Source organism: Salmo salar, chromosome ssa02 (genome assembly GCF_905237065.1).
Source record: "Salmo salar chromosome ssa02, Ssal_v3.1, whole genome shotgun sequence".
Classification (NCBI taxonomy): domain Eukaryota; kingdom Metazoa; phylum Chordata; class Actinopteri; order Salmoniformes; family Salmonidae; genus Salmo; species Salmo salar.
Window position 1 is genome coordinate 64,909,659 of NC_059443.1, and position 17,699 is coordinate 64,927,357.

The 17,699-nt window shown below is 40.3% G+C and overlaps 2 protein-coding genes across 4 annotated transcripts; one reads left to right on the top strand and one right to left on the bottom strand.

Annotated features, from left to right (window-relative positions):
* Positions 1-203: 203 nt before the first annotated feature.
* Positions 204-1,671, top strand: LOC106590145 (BBSome-interacting protein 1). Of its 2 annotated transcripts, none has more exons than XM_014180786.2 (3): positions 204-293; positions 496-560; positions 1,136-1,671. In XM_014180786.2, the coding sequence occupies exons 2-3, from the start codon at positions 515-517 to the stop codon at positions 1,288-1,290; spliced, it is 201 nt and encodes a 66-aa protein (XP_014036261.1). In that variant the 5' UTR covers positions 204-293; positions 496-514; the 3' UTR covers positions 1,291-1,671. The 2 variants fall into 2 exon arrangements, with proteins under 2 accessions (XP_014036261.1, XP_014036272.1); XM_014180797.2 differs by having other exon boundaries at positions 210-256.
* Positions 1,672-1,751: 80 nt separating this feature from the next.
* Positions 1,752-17,366, bottom strand: pdcd4 (Programmed cell death protein 4). 2 transcript variants are annotated; one of them, XM_014180174.2, is made up of 12 exons: positions 17,244-17,366; positions 16,592-16,700; positions 15,933-16,244; positions 12,227-12,321; positions 11,941-12,054; positions 11,471-11,692; positions 4,747-4,844; positions 3,831-3,945; positions 3,325-3,432; positions 3,036-3,146; positions 2,665-2,804; positions 1,752-2,572 (listed from the first exon to the last, which is right to left on the bottom strand). In XM_014180174.2, exons 2-12 carry the CDS (start codon positions 16,632-16,634, stop codon positions 2,512-2,514), a joined length of 1,419 nt encoding a protein of 472 aa, XP_014035649.1. In that variant the 5' UTR covers positions 16,635-16,700; positions 17,244-17,366; the 3' UTR covers positions 1,752-2,511.
* Between the last annotated feature and the right edge of the window lie 333 nt (positions 17,367-17,699).

Genomic DNA, 17,699 nt, shown 5'->3' on the forward strand with positions numbered 1-17,699 from the left:
ATTACATATCTTCTCACTCCTTATTTTCTCTCTGGGCTAGATAAGATATGTTTAAATTAAATGATGTAAAGAAAATACGTGATTTATCTCTTTATCACATTTATATGATGTGTAGTGTTTTGAGATTTTATGAACTCAATATAAACTTCCAACTCTGCCCACCAGATGGCTGCAATGCGATGCACTGTTTCTAAACCGGGTCGTAAAACCGTAGAGGAAAACGCCAGCTGACAATCCCGGAAGGGGACATACATTGGTTTGTTTGGCTTGGCAACCTGAATCTGTCAATTGTGGTAATGTTGTGGTTATAAATCAATTTCGTGTGGATAACGTCACGTACCTATATGATTGAAGATTGATGGATAAATATGTTTTTAATCATCAGTGACTAAATAAATCGTGTGTGTGCAGCTCATTAACTACAGTAGCTAGCTATCTTATCGTGCCTTAATCTTATGCCAACTATAAATATTCATGTTCATGCTTTTATTTCAGCTGGACCTAACAATACATAATGCCTGAAGTCAAATCGATGTTCAGAGAAGTGTTGCCCAAACAAGGTGAGTAACGACCATTATGAATAAAGACTGTGTGGTATAAATTAGCAATTTCGTCTATCATGCAACTCAACACAGCAGCCACCCCTTCACTTCTGCAGTAACGTTAGATGCTCTAAAATACTGTAAACACATTCCTTTCAGTAGAAGGAACAGTTCGAAACACTGCCAAGTGTGTGCCAACTGCCAACCGATGTTATGTTCCTTCAGGTTTTTACTCCTACTGAAAATACCTCTCTGCCATCTACTGTTGAAACCGGTCACTGACCCCAAAAGATACACCTACACATAGCCCACCAGATTCTTTCTCTTTACCTGAAAACTTAACTACAGTATGTTCAGTGGAAAACTGCACGGTACTACAACAGTATACCATGTTGATAGTGTGAGGAATTATGCAGATTTTATTGGTCATAGTAATGAGTCTATTCTTTAAAGACAGTCTTGTAAAGTGTTGGTTAATTCCTAGGCTTGTGGCATGCAGGAAACCTGGGTTTGTGTCTTATTTTCTGTTTGCATTCTGATAACTAGAAGACAAGCCTGTAACTTCTCACTCTTGGTTATGCTACCATCTAAAGGGCAGTTGTCCATGGAGGACGTCCCCACCATGGTGCTGTGTAAGCCCAAGCTGATGCCGCTGAAATCAGTCACCCTGGAGAAACTGGAGAAGATGCAACTGGAGGCCCAGGAGGCCATCAAGCAACAGGATCTGGCACTGAACGAGCCACAGTAGACACGGTGGCAGCCACGCAATGGCAGCCCAAGGAGTAGTACGGTCAGTAGACACAAAATGGATGATAGTTTTATTATCAACCAACAGGAACTGAATGAGCAGCAGGAGCCACAATGGAGGACAGTAGCAACACCAGTAGACACAAAATGGACTACAGCCAGATGTTAAGATGGATACAATGGAGGGCAGAGGGTCACAACCTAATATTGCAATATATCACTGTTGGCATCAATCTCATGGATTATTTTAATTGCTGAGAATGTATAATAGCCTTGTAAATATGAGAAGTCTTATTTCTGAGAGAAGTTGAATTGGAGTTTAGGTAAATATAACATCTTTTGTGAACACGTTCTTCAAATAAACTAAGATTTATTTCCCATTTATGACAGTACTAGATTTAGATCACACCATGATTCTCAAGTCATCTTTCATCTACTCACACAAATATATTGACAATAGCATACATTTTGTATAGCAATTTATTGAACTTTTGACAATCAGGGTGCAATTAAGACTTGGTACATTTTCACAACAGTGTTCGCCAAATATAAAAATAAACATTCTGGACACCATTTTGTTGTGAAATGATCGCAACCAGATCCAAATCTCTTAGCTTAACTTTATTTTTTATTAATTGCCTTGAGTAATGACATATTTAATTAAAAAAAATATTTTTAATTTTTTTTTTTAAAGTGAAGAGAAAAAAAAGTCAAGCACAGCATAGAAATAGACTAGTCTGGTACCCAGATCTGTTTGTGCCATCTTGCCCAAATTCCTATGGTAGAAGTTGTGTAAAACAGCACAAACAGATCTTGAAACCAGGCTAGAAACAGACAGCAGCTGGTGAGGGAAGGTGTTGCTTTGAACCAACGATCTGCCCCCCTTTTCATTAAAAAGCTTTATACACAAACCAGTTTAATTCTTGTACAAACACTTTAATCTAGAACAAGAATGGAGTGGCAGTGAAATAAAGAGAAAATATAAAAACAACATGGAATGACTCGTTGAGGTGTGGCACTTTCTGGGTTTTAGCTTATACATGTATACTCAAACACCTTAAATGGGTGTATCGTCTAACTTTTCGTCAACTAAAGAACAAAGTACCATTTTACGCATTTTTTTATGTACATTCTTTCACTGTTAAGGAAAACAATAAGTGACATGGATCATAGTAAAAAGTAGCTTCAGTTTTGCAGAACATCTCTGGCACAAAATGGCTTCTTAGTAGCTTTCCAATTTGAAGCGACCGCCGTCCCCCTCGCTCACAAATCTCTTCCGGCCCCTGTGAAAATAGCCAAAATCAGTACATCTCCATCAATCATAAAACATGGATGTGTGTGAGAAACAAAAATAGTAAATTAAAAAGATACTTACCGACTAGGACAAAGATCCCTCAGCTTTTCACAGATGAAGCCAGCACTGAAACTCTTGTCGACAAACTGCTCCAAGATGAAGTACGCACGAGGGACGTCGATGTTGATTTCAGCTATGTCCATGTAAACTCTTTCGTATCCCTGCAAACAAGATAATTATCATGTAAACAGTGACTTTCAATGTAATTCCAATGAAAAAAATAAGTGTAACATTTTATAGATCAAATCAATGGTAAACAAGGAGATGCAGTTGATTTTTAGGTAAAAAGTATTATATATCACATTGGTCCTCGAACCACAAGTCTCAACACCAGGTGGCGCCACATGCACTGCAGTAGTATAATGTTACCACCAGGTGGCACCCAAGCTCACCCTTCTCATTTGGTCCACAGTGATGATGGAGGACACCCACAGAAACTTCAGCAGCTGCAGAACCATTTTGAACGTTTTCTCCCCTTTGGATTCCAGGACCATGACTATGGCCTATTGATAATAGGAAGAAAAGATGAATAACTTTTCTTACAATCAACTAAGGAAAATTCAGTATGTGAGTACATCAGTGAGTACTTTTCCAATGCACCTACAGGTAATACGTTCATATAAGATAAGTTAACATGAAAACTGGGGAAAGAAAAACTAGACAACGGATGCTGTGAGTTACCTCATAGACAAACTCATGGTGGAAGTGTGGTACCTCCAGTTCTCTCAGACACCTCTCTGCTTCCTTGTTGTCTCCAGACAGAAGATACTCCTTCAGCAACAGGGTCATCTGATACAAGTAGAGAAAAAAAGGGGACAGCCAAAGTCAATGTATGCCCATTGTACACCGGAGGTTCATCGATGACAACAAAAAGGCCTGCTCACAGATAGGGAATAGGAAGAACACATGAAACTAAGCCAGTTCTGCAACGGCTGAGGATGTTCACATGACGTGTACATCCGAGTAGCCGTAATGGACGTGTCGATATCATGTGATCACTGGAGACATCAGTAAAACTCTAAAGCAGGTCTTGATGACCTCACCCTTTCATAGTGAAAGCTCAATGAAATTACATTCCAATAACTTCATTTGGAGAACATAAACAAGATTTAAATAGCTGGCATACATAAAGAACACACACTTGACAAGCAGCTCATTCAGTCCTCTATAAGATGAGCAGGTCTCACCTCTCTGACGAGCTGGGTGACAGGTCTCTGACCCCCACCTGTTCCCCAGAGGTTGTCGATGCGCAGGCCGCCCATACCCATCTTCAACAGTACCGCCGCCCGGTCCAAGGCCGCTCTATATGGAAAACACACAGCGACAAGACAGTGTGGACACTCTCCTGTCAATCATCCATCTCTACCTCCCTCTGTCATGGAATTATCCTTCCCATAGTCATTCATTCCTCTGCCCCAGTTTATACCCTCTCATTCCAAACTCCCATAAACCATCCCTCGGGATGCATTAGATTTCCCTCATAAGTTCTCTCAATGCATTCATAGAATGAAGACATTTCATTACGTAAACTCTGCCTAGCAACAAGCCACCAACTATTCTGTAACCAATGTATGACACTTCCCCAAAAGCTTCACTCATTGGTCTCAGTGAATACACCCACCGAATTACAAGTTGAAACACTTAACATAACAACCCAGGGGTTCCCAAACCTTTTGGGGCTGGGGGACGCCTTTTATGACAGAAAATTCATCAGGGGCCCCCTCAATATCAGAACACAACTCCTACTTTAGAGTGTGATTAAAAAAAAAAAAAAAAAATGTTTTACTACGATTACTGCAGTGCATGCTAAGTCTCAAGACCTGGGAAAGAACATTTTAAATGCCCCCCCTCTGCATCGGAGAGAACATTTTGCCATTTTAAAGCTTTTCCTGAAACTCCACACATTTTCCCATGGAGCAGGCAATTTTGCAGTAGAGTTGAAAAACTGAATCATTGATGGAGTATTGTAGATCTCTGTGAGCCTCCCGGGCCCTGTTGTGCCTATAAGGGTATACTGTAAACGCCCTCATCAACATCTCCATGATCATACCACATAGAAATGGGAGAAGGCGTTTCGTGTTTAATAATAACACCAACACATACCTTGCATGAACACAGTCGACTTTCCCCTTGTAGCCGTCTAAGTAGCTCTTGGAGAGGATCTTGTCTTTGACAGCCCGGGCAATGAATTGGCCGACGAGCTGAAAGAAAAAGCAAACACGGTTAACACACACACACACACACACTCTGGCCTCGAACACTTATCTCTCTGGTCCACCCCAAAAACGACAGAACGGGAAGTTGGCAGAGCTAACGAAGAAATGAAAATAAATAGGGCAGACTGAACTGTTGCCAGATAGCATGCCCATGGGCCTGAAATATCTTGACTGCAGCATAATGTAATCCATTTGGAAATGAAGCGTCACGAACACATGTAAGCTTAACTGCATAGCCATAAACCATTATAGTACAATACACATATTTTATAACCTCATTTGATAATGAATTACTGCAGAGGCAAATAGACAGCAAATCACCTACATTTAGCATCAAAGTAAGCCAATGGAGAGACCAGAGGCTGGATGGATGCATAAACACTTGTGTTGTTTGGGATGAGGTGACAGTGGCACTGTTTGTTGACATGAGTCAGAGAGATGAGAGAGATGAGAGCGTGACGAAAAGAAGAAAAAAAAAGCCAGAGAAAAATGCTGGCCTTGCTGTTCTGGACAGGACAAACTGGACAAAGCCTGTTGCTAACAAGCCATTGTGTCTGTGCAGACAAGAGAGCCCCAAACTCATCTGACCAGAACCAGTCTGGAAAGAGAGGAATGAGAGAGAAAGAGACTGCACAGTCAGGGGGAAGAACAGAGCGGGTGGCCTTGCAGGAAGTGAGAGAGAGAAAGTGTGAGAGGGAGAGATGATAAATAACCCTTTTATCAGCCTCCTACGCTGAGCTAGCATTTTGTGCCTGGCGCTGCCGAGACAATGAGGCGAGAGATCGCATGTCTGCTCTGTGTGGACGGGGAGAAGAGAAAGAAAAGAGCTGAAACTCACCATCGCTTTCTTTCACAGACAGTCTCATCTACCGTACCACAGTGTTATTCAGTGGTGTAAAGTACCTAAGTAAAAATACTTTAAAGCACTACTTTAGTTTTGTACTTTACGACTTTTACTCCACTACATTCCTAAAGAAAATAATGTACTTTACATTTTCCCCGACACCCAAAAGTACTCGTTACATTTTGAATGCTTAACCGGACAGGAAAATGGTCCAATTCACACACTTATCAAGAGAACACATGGTCATCCCTACTGCCTCTGATCTGGAGGACTCACTAAACAAATGCTTAATTTGTCAATTATGTCTGAGTGTGCCCCTGGCTATCAGTAAATATATACAGTACCAGTCAAAAGTTTGCATATATTTTGATTTGTTCACCACTTTAAGGGTTTTCTTTATTTTTACTATTTAGAATAGTGAAGACATCAAAACTATGAAATCATGTAGTAAAAAATTTTAAAAAAAATAAAAAGTGGTGAACAAATCAAAATATATTTTATATTTGAGATTCTGAAAAGTAGCCACCCTTTGCCTTAATGACAGCTTTGCACACTCTTGGCAGTCTCTCAACCAGCTTCATGAGGTTCTCACCTGAATGCATTTTAATTAACAGGTGTGCCTTGTTAAAAGTTCATTTGTGGAATTTCTTTCCTTCTTAATGTGTTTGAGTCAATCAGTTGTGTTGTGACAAGGTAGTGGTGGTATACAGAAGATATCCTATTTGGTAAAAGACCAAGTCCATATTATGGCAAGAACAGCTCAGATAAGCAAATAAAAAACAAGAGTTCATCATTACTTTAAGACATGAAGGTCAGCCAATACAGAAAAGTTCAAGAACTTTTAACATTTCTTCAAGTGCAGTCATTGTAAATAAGAATTTGTTCTTAACGGGGTTAAATAAAATAAATAACCAAGCCCTATGATGAAACTGGCTCTCATGAGGACCGCCACAGGAAAGGAAGACCCAGAGTTACCTATAATGCAGAGGGTAAGTTGATTAGAGTTACCAGCCTCAGAAATTTCAGCCCAAATACATTTTTATAACAGACACATCAACTGTTCAGAGGAGACTGCGTGAATTATACCTTCATGGTCAAATTGCTGAAAAGAAACCACTAAAAGGACACCAATAAGAAGAGACTTGCTTGAGCCAAGAAACACGAGTAATGGACATTAGACAGGTGGAAATCTGTCCTTGGGTCTGATGAGTCCAAATTTGAGATTTTTGGTTCCAACCGCCGTGTCTTTGTGAGATGCAGAGTAGGTGAACGGATGATCTCCGCATGTGTGGTTCCCACCGAGGAGGTGTGATGGTGTGGGGGTGCTTTGCTGGTGACGGTCTGATTTATTTAGAATTCAAGGCACACTTAACCAGCATGGCTACCACAGCATTCTGCAGCGATACACCATCCCATCTGGTTTGCGCTTAGTGGGACTATCATTTGTTTTTCAACAGGACAATGACCCAAAACACACCTCCAGGCTGTGTAAGGGGTATTTGACCAAGAAGGAGAGTGATGGAGCACTGCATCAGATGATCTGGCCACCACAATCACCAGACCTCAACCAAATTGAGATGGTTTGGGATGAGGTGGACTGCAGAGTGAATTAAAGCAGCAAAAAAAAGCGCTCAGCATGTGTGGGAACTCCTTCAAGATTGCTGGAAAAGCATTCCAGGTGAAGCTGGTTGAGACAATACTTCAACTGGGCTTGATTGAGCTTGCCTGGCGCAGTGGAACGGAACACACAAAGTGGAAACCTTGTCCACCTGGCACTCTAAAGCAAATGTATTTGAAAGTATTTCAAATACTGTTTGAACCCAGCTCTGTTATGCACACAGGGTACAGAACAACAACATACATCCCACACAGTAGTGACACCAACAACAAAAAAAAGCATTGTATCTGGGACAAATCATTCACCAACTCTTGTAATGAATAAACTGTCATGGTAAAAACATATTGATACAACAGTAGCTAAGATGGGGAGAAGTCTGTCCATAATAAAGCGCTGCTCTGCATTCTTAACACTATCAACAAGGCAGGTCCCACAGGCCCTAGTTTTGTCACACCTTGACTACTGTTCAGTCTTGTGGTCAGGTGCCACAAAGAGGGACTGGAAAATGAAAATTGGCTCAGAACAGGGAGCACGGCTGGCCCTTAAATGTACGCGGAGAGCTAACATTAGTAATATGCATGTAAATCTCATGGCTCAAAGTGGAAGAGAGATTGACTTCATTACTACTTGTTTTTGTAAGAATTGTTGACAAGCTGAATGGACCAAGGTGTCTGTTTAAACTACTAGCACACAGCTCGGAAACCCATACATACTAGAGGTCGACCGATTAATCAGGGCCGATTTCAAGTGTTCATAACAATTGGTAATCGGCCTTTTTAGACACCGATTACATTGCAATCCACGAGGAAACTGCATGGAAGGCTGACCAGCTGTTACGTGAGTGCAGTGTCAAAAGGACCCAAGTTAAGTTGCTAGCTAGCATTAAACTTATCTTATAAAAAAACAATCACTAGTTAACTTAGTAATATCATCAACCATGAACCATGTGTAGTTAACTAGCTTGTCCTGTGTTGCATATAATCAATACGGTGCCTGTTAATTTATCATCGAATCACAGCCTACTTCAACTTCGCCAAACGGGTGATGATTTAACAAAAGTGCATTCGCGGAAAAAGCACAATTGTACCAACCATCAATGCCTTTCTTAAAATCAATACATATTAGTATATTTTTTTAAACCTGCCTATTTAGTTAAGAAATTCATGTTAGCAGGCAATATTAACTAGGGAAATTGTCTCACTTCTCTTGCGTTCAGTGCAAACAGAGTCCGGGTATATGCAACAGTTTTGGCCGCCTGGCTCGTTGCGAACTAATTTGCCAGAATTTTACATAATTATAACATTGAAGGTTGTGCAATTTAACAGCAATATTTAGACTTAGGGATGCCACCCGTTCGATAAAATACGGAACGGTTCCATATTTCACTGAAAGAATAAACGTTTCATTTTCAAAATGATCGTTTCTGGATTTAACCAGATTAATGACCAAAGGCTCGTATTTCTGTGTGTTTATTATAATTAAGTCTATGGTTTGATATTTGATAGAGCAGTCTGACTAAGCAGTGGTAGGCAGCAGCAGGCTCGTAAGCATTCATTCAAACAGAACTTTACTGCATTTGCCAGCAGCTCTTAGCAATGCTTGATGCACGGCGCTGTTTGACTTCAAGCCTATCAACTCCCGAGATTAGGCTGGCAATACTATAGTGCCTATTAGAACATCCAATAGTCAAAGATATATGAAATACAAATGGTATTGAGGGAAATAGTGGACGCGTCATAATTCCTATAATAACTACAACCTAAAACTTCTTAACTGGGAATATTGAACCACCAGCTTTCATATGTTCTCATGTTCTGAGCAAGGAACTTAAACGTTTGCTTTTTACATGGCACATATTGCACTTTCTTCTCCAACACTTTTTGCATTATTTAAACCAAATTGAACATGTTTCATTATTTGAGACTAAATAGTTTGATTTATGTATTATATTAAGTTAAAATAAAAGGGTTCATTGTTCATTCAGTATTGTTGTAAATATTATTACAAATGAAAAAATAAAATAGTCGGCATCGGATTTTTTTGGTCCTCCAATCAGTCGAACTCTAATGCATACCCCACAAGACATTTTACACTGCTGCTACTCTGTTATCATCTATGCAGTCACTTTAATAACTCTAACTACATGTACATAATACCTCGACTAACCGGTGCCCCCGCACCTCCTGTATATAGCGTCAATATTGTTATTTTACTACTGTTCTTAAATGTTACTTTTATTGGTTACTCATATTTTTGTAAAAAAGAAAAGAAAAGTCAACTGCATTGATGGTTAAGGGCTTGTAAGTAAGCATTTCACTGAAAGGTCTACACCTGTTGTATTCGGCACATGTGACAAATAAGATTTGATGCCACCAGAGGTCTCTTCACAATCCCCAAGTCCAGAACAGACTATGGGAGGCGCACAGTACTACATAGAGCCATGACTATGTGGAACATTATTCCAAAAACAGGTAACTGATGCAAGCAGTAAAATAAGATTTAAAAAATAAATAAATATAAAAAAAACGGGTAAAAATACACCTTTTGGAACATCGGGGACTGTGAAGAGAAAGGTACAGACAAACGCATATTGTTGTATGGTGGTATTATACATTGTGTATTGTACATGTGTAATATTGTCGTATTATACATTGTGTATTGTAGATGTGTAATATTGTCGTATTATACATTGTGTATTGTAGATGTGTAATATTGTCGTATTATACATTGTGTATTATAGGTATGTAGTGGTGTAATATTGTTATATGGTGGTATTATACATCGTGTATTGTAGATATGTATTGGTGTAATATTGTGGTATTATACATTGTGTATTGTAGATATGTAGTGGTGTAATATTGTTGTATGATGGTATTATACATTGTGTATTGTAGATGTGTAGTGGTGTAATATTGTTGTATTATACATTGTGTATTGTAGATGTGTAGTGGTGTAATATTGTTGTATTATACATTGTGTATTGTAGATATGTAGTATGGTGGTATTATACATTTTGTATTGTAGATGTGTAGTGGTGTAATATTGTTATATGGTGGTATTATACATTTTGTATTGTAGATGTGTAGTGGTGTAATATTGTGGTATTATACATTGTGTATTGTAGATATGTAGTGGTGTAATATTGTTATATGGTGGTATTATACATTTTGTATTGTAGATGTGTAGTGGTGTAATATTGTGGTATTATACATTGTGTATTGTAGATATGTAGTATGGTGGTATTATACATTTTGTATTGTAGATGTGTAGTGGTGTAATATTGTTATATGGTGGTATTATACATTTTGTATTGTAGATGTGTAGTGGTGTAATATTGTGGTATTATACATTGTGTATTGTAGATATGTAGTATGGTGGTATTATACATTGTGTATTGTAGATATGTAGTGGTGTAATATTGTTATATGGTGGTATTATACAATTTGTATTGTAGATGTGTAGTGGTGTAATATTGTGGTATTGTAGATATGTAGTATGGTGGTATTATACATTTTGTATTGTAGATGTGTAGTGGTGTAATATTGTTATATGGTGGTATTATACATTGTGTATTGTAGATATGTAGTATGGTGGTATTATACATTTTGTATTGTAGATGTGTAGTGGTGTAATATTGTGGTATTATACATTGTGTATTGTAGATATGTAGTATTATACATTTTGTATTGTAGATGTGTAGTGGTGTAATATTGTTATATGATGTATTGTTTTATATGTAATGTAAGTTCCTTAATGTGTTTGGACCCCAGGAAGAGTAGCTGCTGCCTTGGCAACAGCTAATGGGGATCCCTAATAAATACCATGCTTGAACAGTGCGTCTGTTGACTTTACAGTCGCGATAGGAACGGTCAGATGGCTATAGTAACTGTAAAGCTCTTATTTTATGACCTGCATATAGAATTTCCAAACAGAACATATGCATTCTGTTCTGAGATACACTGCTCCGGTTTGCATGCAGAACAGAACACAGAAACACAGCACAAGCATAAAAGACAACACATATACACACACTGCAGTGCGCCTGCTAAGTCACTCAAACATTCACAAGGGCACGCGGTCAATTAGACATTTTCACAGATACTCCCAAACACTTCTATTCTTAGACGGCGCGATATCAAAACACACTACCTGAGCGGCTCCAGGTGTGTCCAACACCAGGTCAGGCAGCTCCCTTAGTAACTTGTCAAATGAGCTCTCCACGTCTCTACGGCTCAGCACGCGGCCACACAGGTCCGCCAACAGCCTGGACGTCAGCTCTCTGTGGCTGGCCTTGGCCTCCAGGGCCAGGCTCACAGCCAGCATGGGCACACCGCTAGACATGGAGCCCAGGTTGAGTTCACCCAGGAGCTCCTACGGAGGGGAGAGAGGGGGATGGGTTTGGGTCAGATGGAATAAAGAGTCGGTCATGGGGAGAGAGAGAGGGTATTGGCCAAGAAGAGGGAGTGGGCTCATAGGGTCAAATCAGAGAAGAACATAGCTACATCCTTCAGAATTAACTTGGTCTACAGTTAGATAAATGGCAGAAGCAGGTCCAGTGTTTAGGACATTAAAAGCACTAGTTAGCACTACAGAAAACTCAACCTTTGAAATTAACCTACCGCTACTTCATTGGTGTCGCCATGTTCAAAGTACTCCTGCACGATGGGAGTGAGCGTCTTCTCAAAGTCCCCTTCCTCCAGCGGAGGAACCACCGTCTCATACACACAGTTCTCCTGTAGAGGACACCAGAAAGCAGAGGAATGAAGCCGATCAAGACTGGATACCAAAAAACTTGTATAGTACACTTAAGGCTCTGAGTTCTCATGAGCAGGTAAAACTCAGGGTCCTAACCATACTGTACCTAACTCAGACGGTCATAGGTCCAAAATAAAAATGGTCCAATACCTGAGCTTCGTCATAGTTGGGGTCTTTGACATCGACCTCCTCCAGGTCGTACACTTCTCCAGGTGGGCCCCACACCCCTTTGCCTCCCGCTCCACCTGACAAAGAACAAGGACAATGCCTCTGATGTTTTCAAAACAGAAACAGTTTCATGGTGCAAAATAGTTTAAATCTGTAGCAAAACGTAAAAATCATTAGAATCCGGCAGTGTGATTTAAAGACACAATATGCAGAAATCGCGACGCCATTTCCTGGTTGCTAAAATAGTTTGATAAAACAAGCAAGTACAGTGTAGAGAATCATTGTACCATCCGAACCACTGTGAAGTGTCTTTTCCATAGCTAAAAATGTTGTATTTTCAACTGCAAAAACAAAATTTAACAGGAAGCATAGAAATAGCCACATATACTGAACAAAAATATAAAATGCAACATGTAAAGTGTTGGTCCCATGTTTTCCATACGCACAAAAAGCTTAGTTCTCTCAAATTTTGGGCACAAATTTGCTTACATCCCTCCTTTGCCAAGATAATCCATCCACCTGACAGGTGTGGCATATCAAGAAGCTGATTAAGTAGTATGCCCATTACACAGGTGCACCTTCTACTGGGGACAATAAAAGGCCACTAAAATGTGCAGTTGTGTCACACAACACAATGCCAGACATCTCAAGTTGAGGGAGCATGCAATTGGGAAGCAGACTGCAAAAATGTCCACCAGAGCTCTTGCCAGAGAATTGAATGTTAATTTCTCTACCATAAACCACCACCAACGTCATTTTAGAGAGAATTTGGAAGTACCTCCACCAGGCCTCACAACCGCTGACCACGTGTAACCACGCCAGCCCAGGACCTCCACATCCGGCTTCTTCACCTAAAGGATCATCTGAGACCAGCCACCCGGACAGCTGATGAAACTGAGGAGTATTTATGTCTGTAATAAAATATTTTTGTGTGGGGAAAACTCATTCTGATTGACTGGGCCTGGCTTCCCAGTGGGTGGGCCGATGCCCTCCAAGGCCCATGGCTGCACCCCTGCCCAGTCATGTCAAATCCATAGATTAGGGCCTAATTATTTATTTCAATTGACCGATATGAACTGAAACTCCGTAAAATCGTTGTTTATATTTTTGTTCAGTATAAAAATAGCCACATACAACACTCCTTTCTTCAGCAATGTGCGTTATAAAAAGGCCACTATTGATGCATTGCTCAGATTAGGGTGAAGTCATCCCTAGACATTGGTCTTGGGGTCAGTTTTGCATTTCCCCCACTTAGGGTTAAGGTTAGGATTTAGGGAAGGCAAGCTGATCCTAGATCTGCGTCACCCCAGAGCTTTCAAAAACATACTACCAACCAGTAGCCGATATGTGGTCACCTGCAGCGGGTTGACATTACAATGCAGCCTACATCTGAACACAAACACTGTGCTGACAAAGGAAAGGTCAACAGTACCCCATGTACAATATACAGCATGTCACACACACAGCAGCGTTCTGTGCTTGAGACAGGATGCCTCCAATACAACTGAAGTGAAACACTGAAAACCACCTTCAGTTCAAAAGGCTTTTCTCCAGAAAGACAGAGAGCATATGACGTCATAGTGTCAAAATACCACAGGCAGACAGATACTACTGATTGCGGAAACCAGTATGAAACATTACTACAAACAGGAACTGGCCTAACTATACAGGGGTACAGATAAATAAAATCATATTTCCTATAGACCTTTTATTTATCCATACCACTATGGTGGGCCTATAACTAGACAGGAACAAGTGGTGAGCACAAAAATACCCCCTTACTTCCTCTATATGACACTTCCTATATAGTGTGTGTTGTTCAGACAGTATAGCACTTTAAAGGCTCAACTGGTGACATAAACCACATATTTAAAAAGGGGTCATTCCTCATTAGTAAGTAAGTGTTACACAAAGCCACATCTGTTGGTGGCTCTGTAGAAACAGATTGCCAGTCTATTTAAGAAGAGACCCATTTCCAAAGCAGCTCATCTTGTCTAGGCCTACATGTTTTAACCCCCCCACCCTCCTATAAGTCCCACCCAGTGTGTGTGTGTATATGTTACATTCCTCCTGTATATAGCTCTGCCCATTTAGAAAGTTGTCTGTGCCATGGCTGATTCCGGAACATGATGTACCTATTACCCTCGTTGCCCTGAGAGATTCCACCCATAGAATAGTTTCTGTTACACTTCCAAAACCTTACACCACTTTAATTTTTACAGGAGCCCCTAAACCACAGCGGGTCCTAGATTGTGTTCCAAATGGCACCCTATTCCCTTTACTATAGTGAATAGGTTGCCATTTGGGACAGAAGCCCAGGCATTTACATTGACATCATGGTTCTTTGGTTACATAACAACTCAAACACATCTGTGCCAAGATGGTTCCTTTCTATCAGAAAACAACTAACTGTACTGTGCTGCAGCAAGATGTTATTTTGGCAATGGGGACTGACATTAAAGGCCAAGAAAAATACGTCAGTTTCATTTTATCAGATAAGAACCGAACTAACCAGTTCGAAAGGTCTCTCAGAGCAGGAGTACTGATCTAGGATCAGATTCCCACCTTTCCACATAATCCTATTCATTAAGATCTAAAAAGGCTAAACTGATCCTTTATCAGCACTCTTACTCTGAAAGTCACTGTCAATATGAAACCAGAGGTAAAACAGCTGGGGGTATGGCAAGCTGCTCTGACTACATCCCAAATGACACCCTATTCCCAATGTAGTGCACTACTTTTGACCGGGGCCCATAGGGATCTGGCTAAAAGTAGTGCACTATATATAGAATAGGGTACCATTTGGAACACGTACTTTGACTCTGCTGAGAAGCAGCTTCCTCTCCAGTTATACATAACCGCTGAAGCGTCATGCATGTACAAGGTGATTACAAAGTAGTAAATAGCTTATCACCTTGAATATTAATATGCAGGCAACTATAAGATTTAAAAGGAGTCACTCATGTAATTGGTAAACAAGCCAGGCTAGTTGGAGATGTCGGCCACCATGGGAAGGTGAGGTGATGTTATCTACAACAAACCACCATGCTCTTGCCATCTAGGTTACTTTATTGCCTAGTTTGCATGTCTTTGGACAAATGCTCAATCTTGTTTCAGTTATCCAAATCGCTTAGACGAGATATTATAATGTGCTGAATTATGGAGCCTCTATAAGCAATAAGATTTCAATCTTATTTTTCTTTCTTTTTGACTCCAGGAAGGATCATACATCACCCACAAATCTACAAAGTCAGTCACCTTCAAAGGTCATAGGCCTAGTGGAAACTTCTAGGGGGGGAAAAGCCTTCAGCGGATGGATGCCAAAAGGAGATAAGAGTTGTGTTAATATAAGTGAGTGTTAATATAAGTGAGTGTGATCGGATCAGCCTCACCTTGACATTTTTTAACATGCTAATTGGTTTACTACTGGGCTGGCAGTTGGAGGGACAGATACACCTGTTAGGTATTACAATCTTCTAGAAATGTTAACGCCCCATTACTGGTCTTCGGTAGGCTTCAATGGCCTTACCTTCCCTAGCCGTGACTTCACGTGATCACAAGTAGGCCTATGTTAACAACACTTTATTACATAACCACATAAATAGTCACTCCCCATTCCTTTCTCTGATAGTCCTCTTCCCTTCCATTTAACATTATATGTTTTTAACATCTACATAACTCCCCATACCTTTCTTTGGAAGTCCTCTTCCCTTCCCTGCCCGAGACTTCCTGTCCAGCAGTTTGCTCTTGGGGCTGGTGGGGGGTACGGTGCCGTTAGTGCCCCGGGAGGGGTCCCCGTTATCACTAAACGAGTCCCCTCTCCCAGAGTCTCTAGAAGAAGTCTTCCTCAGCCTCCTCTTCGCTTTGGCTTTGAGACGGGCCTCGTGGATACTGTTAGGTGCCGAAATCCAGTTGCCATTTATTTCATTCTTGACGTTTTTGGTGATAATGCCATTCTCCTCTTCGCCCGATAGGAAAGAGTCACTCAGGTCGTCTGCGTCTGTTGGCGGGGGGTGAAAGAGGTGGTGAAAGACAAGGTAAGAAGGCAGTTTGACTGATTGACCAGAAAACACTTTTTGCAGATGTTATATTTCATGAGCGAGGTTATGGGTCATTTGATGTTCACAATGCACTAATTGTCTTATAAACATAGTGTGTATATAATATAATGCATTATCACTTTAAAAAAAACGTATTGACTATATAAAATGTAAGACCAGCAGAATACAAATCATGATCAGTGGTTACAGAAAACGCTGCAGTCACTGAAAGTTAGAATCGCCAGTAATCACTGAGTTACTTCCGCATAAAAAGTCCAGACAGAATAGACTGGTAAAGATAACTTACCAAGGGGGTTAGCGTTCAGCCATGCCTCGCAGTCATTTGCCATTGTTTTAAAATGGGGATTTGGAGCAGCGGAAATGCGTGCGAATAAAAAAAAAAATTATGCAGACACCTAAAATGATAAAATAACGTTTCAATTCATTTTGATGTGCATTCATTTCAATTGGCACGTCAACATGTCCAGACAAGCCCCCCCACCTGACCTAATTCATGCATTGATAATCTCCACACAAAAAAACATTTTGTTGACAGATTTGTATTTAGACAGCAGCACAGCAAATCACTTTTGTCAGTCAATCGCAAGCCCCTGCTGCGACGACGCACCACTACGCAGGCAAAACAATGACCGCATCGTTGTGCAGAAATCAATGACGAGATATTACACGGTAAAAATGGTAAGCAATGAAACAACAATAGTTAAATACAGCTTAAAGTTGATGCACTCTATATACAATTCATATTTCAGGGATAATTTGTATATTGTCATTAGCTTTGCAGTTATCACAAAGTTAAAGGCTGCCTCGGTTGTTGTCACTTGGCAGCCCAAGTCCCAAGCGACGGCACAACAACAAAGCCAGCTATATTACAGTAGGTAAAATAATTTTATCGTCAACTTAGAAGCGCTGCTCCATAATGTCAAACATTAGCTGTCTACCTCTTGCGTGTCCAAAGGAAAATCACTGACCGTTGATGTGGTTTTAAATTCTGTTGTTTTTATGTTGTGCACCCAGCAACACTTGGCATATAATTGTGTTTGAGATATCCGATTGGCTGACCTTGCAAACGTGTTGTAAAGAGGGCACCAATCAAAATCCCGGATGAGACCTGGCTTCTCGTATTTTCTGTAGGGTCGACTTCCTAATGATATAGTGCTGCCCCCTATCGTTGGGGTTGCAGAGTAGCAACAATACGTTTTTGAAAAACTTTCAACACTATTGCTATAACGCTATTGCTATAATAACGACTTATAATAAGCATGTTTGTGTTGGAGAAAAGGTCAAATAACTTTCATTGTATTTGAAACCCAACAAAATAAGCCTAAGTCCTAAATTGTGCAATGTTAGACCCTAAAATACCTAGAACATTTTGTCCACTACAGTGTAGGCCAAGG

Coding starts and splice junctions, on each gene's coding strand:
- pdcd4 (XM_014180174.2), bottom strand. CDS start 16,634: ATGGCAAATGACTGCGAGGCATGGCTGAACGCTAACCCCCTTG. Junction 12,322..15,932: donor AAGAGGACTTCCAAAGAAAG/GTATGGGGAGTT, acceptor GTTCTTTGTCAG/GTGGAGCGGGAGGCAAAGGG. Junction 2,573..2,664: donor AGGGATCTTTGTCCTAGTCG/GTAAGTATCTTT, acceptor CTATTTTCACAG/GGGCCGGAAGAGATTTGTGA.
- LOC106590145 (XM_014180786.2), top strand. CDS start 515: ATGCCTGAAGTCAAATCGATGTTCAGAGAAGTGTTGCCCAAACAAG. Junction 561..1,135: donor AGAAGTGTTGCCCAAACAAG/GTGAGTAACGAC, acceptor TACCATCTAAAG/GGCAGTTGTCCATGGAGGAC.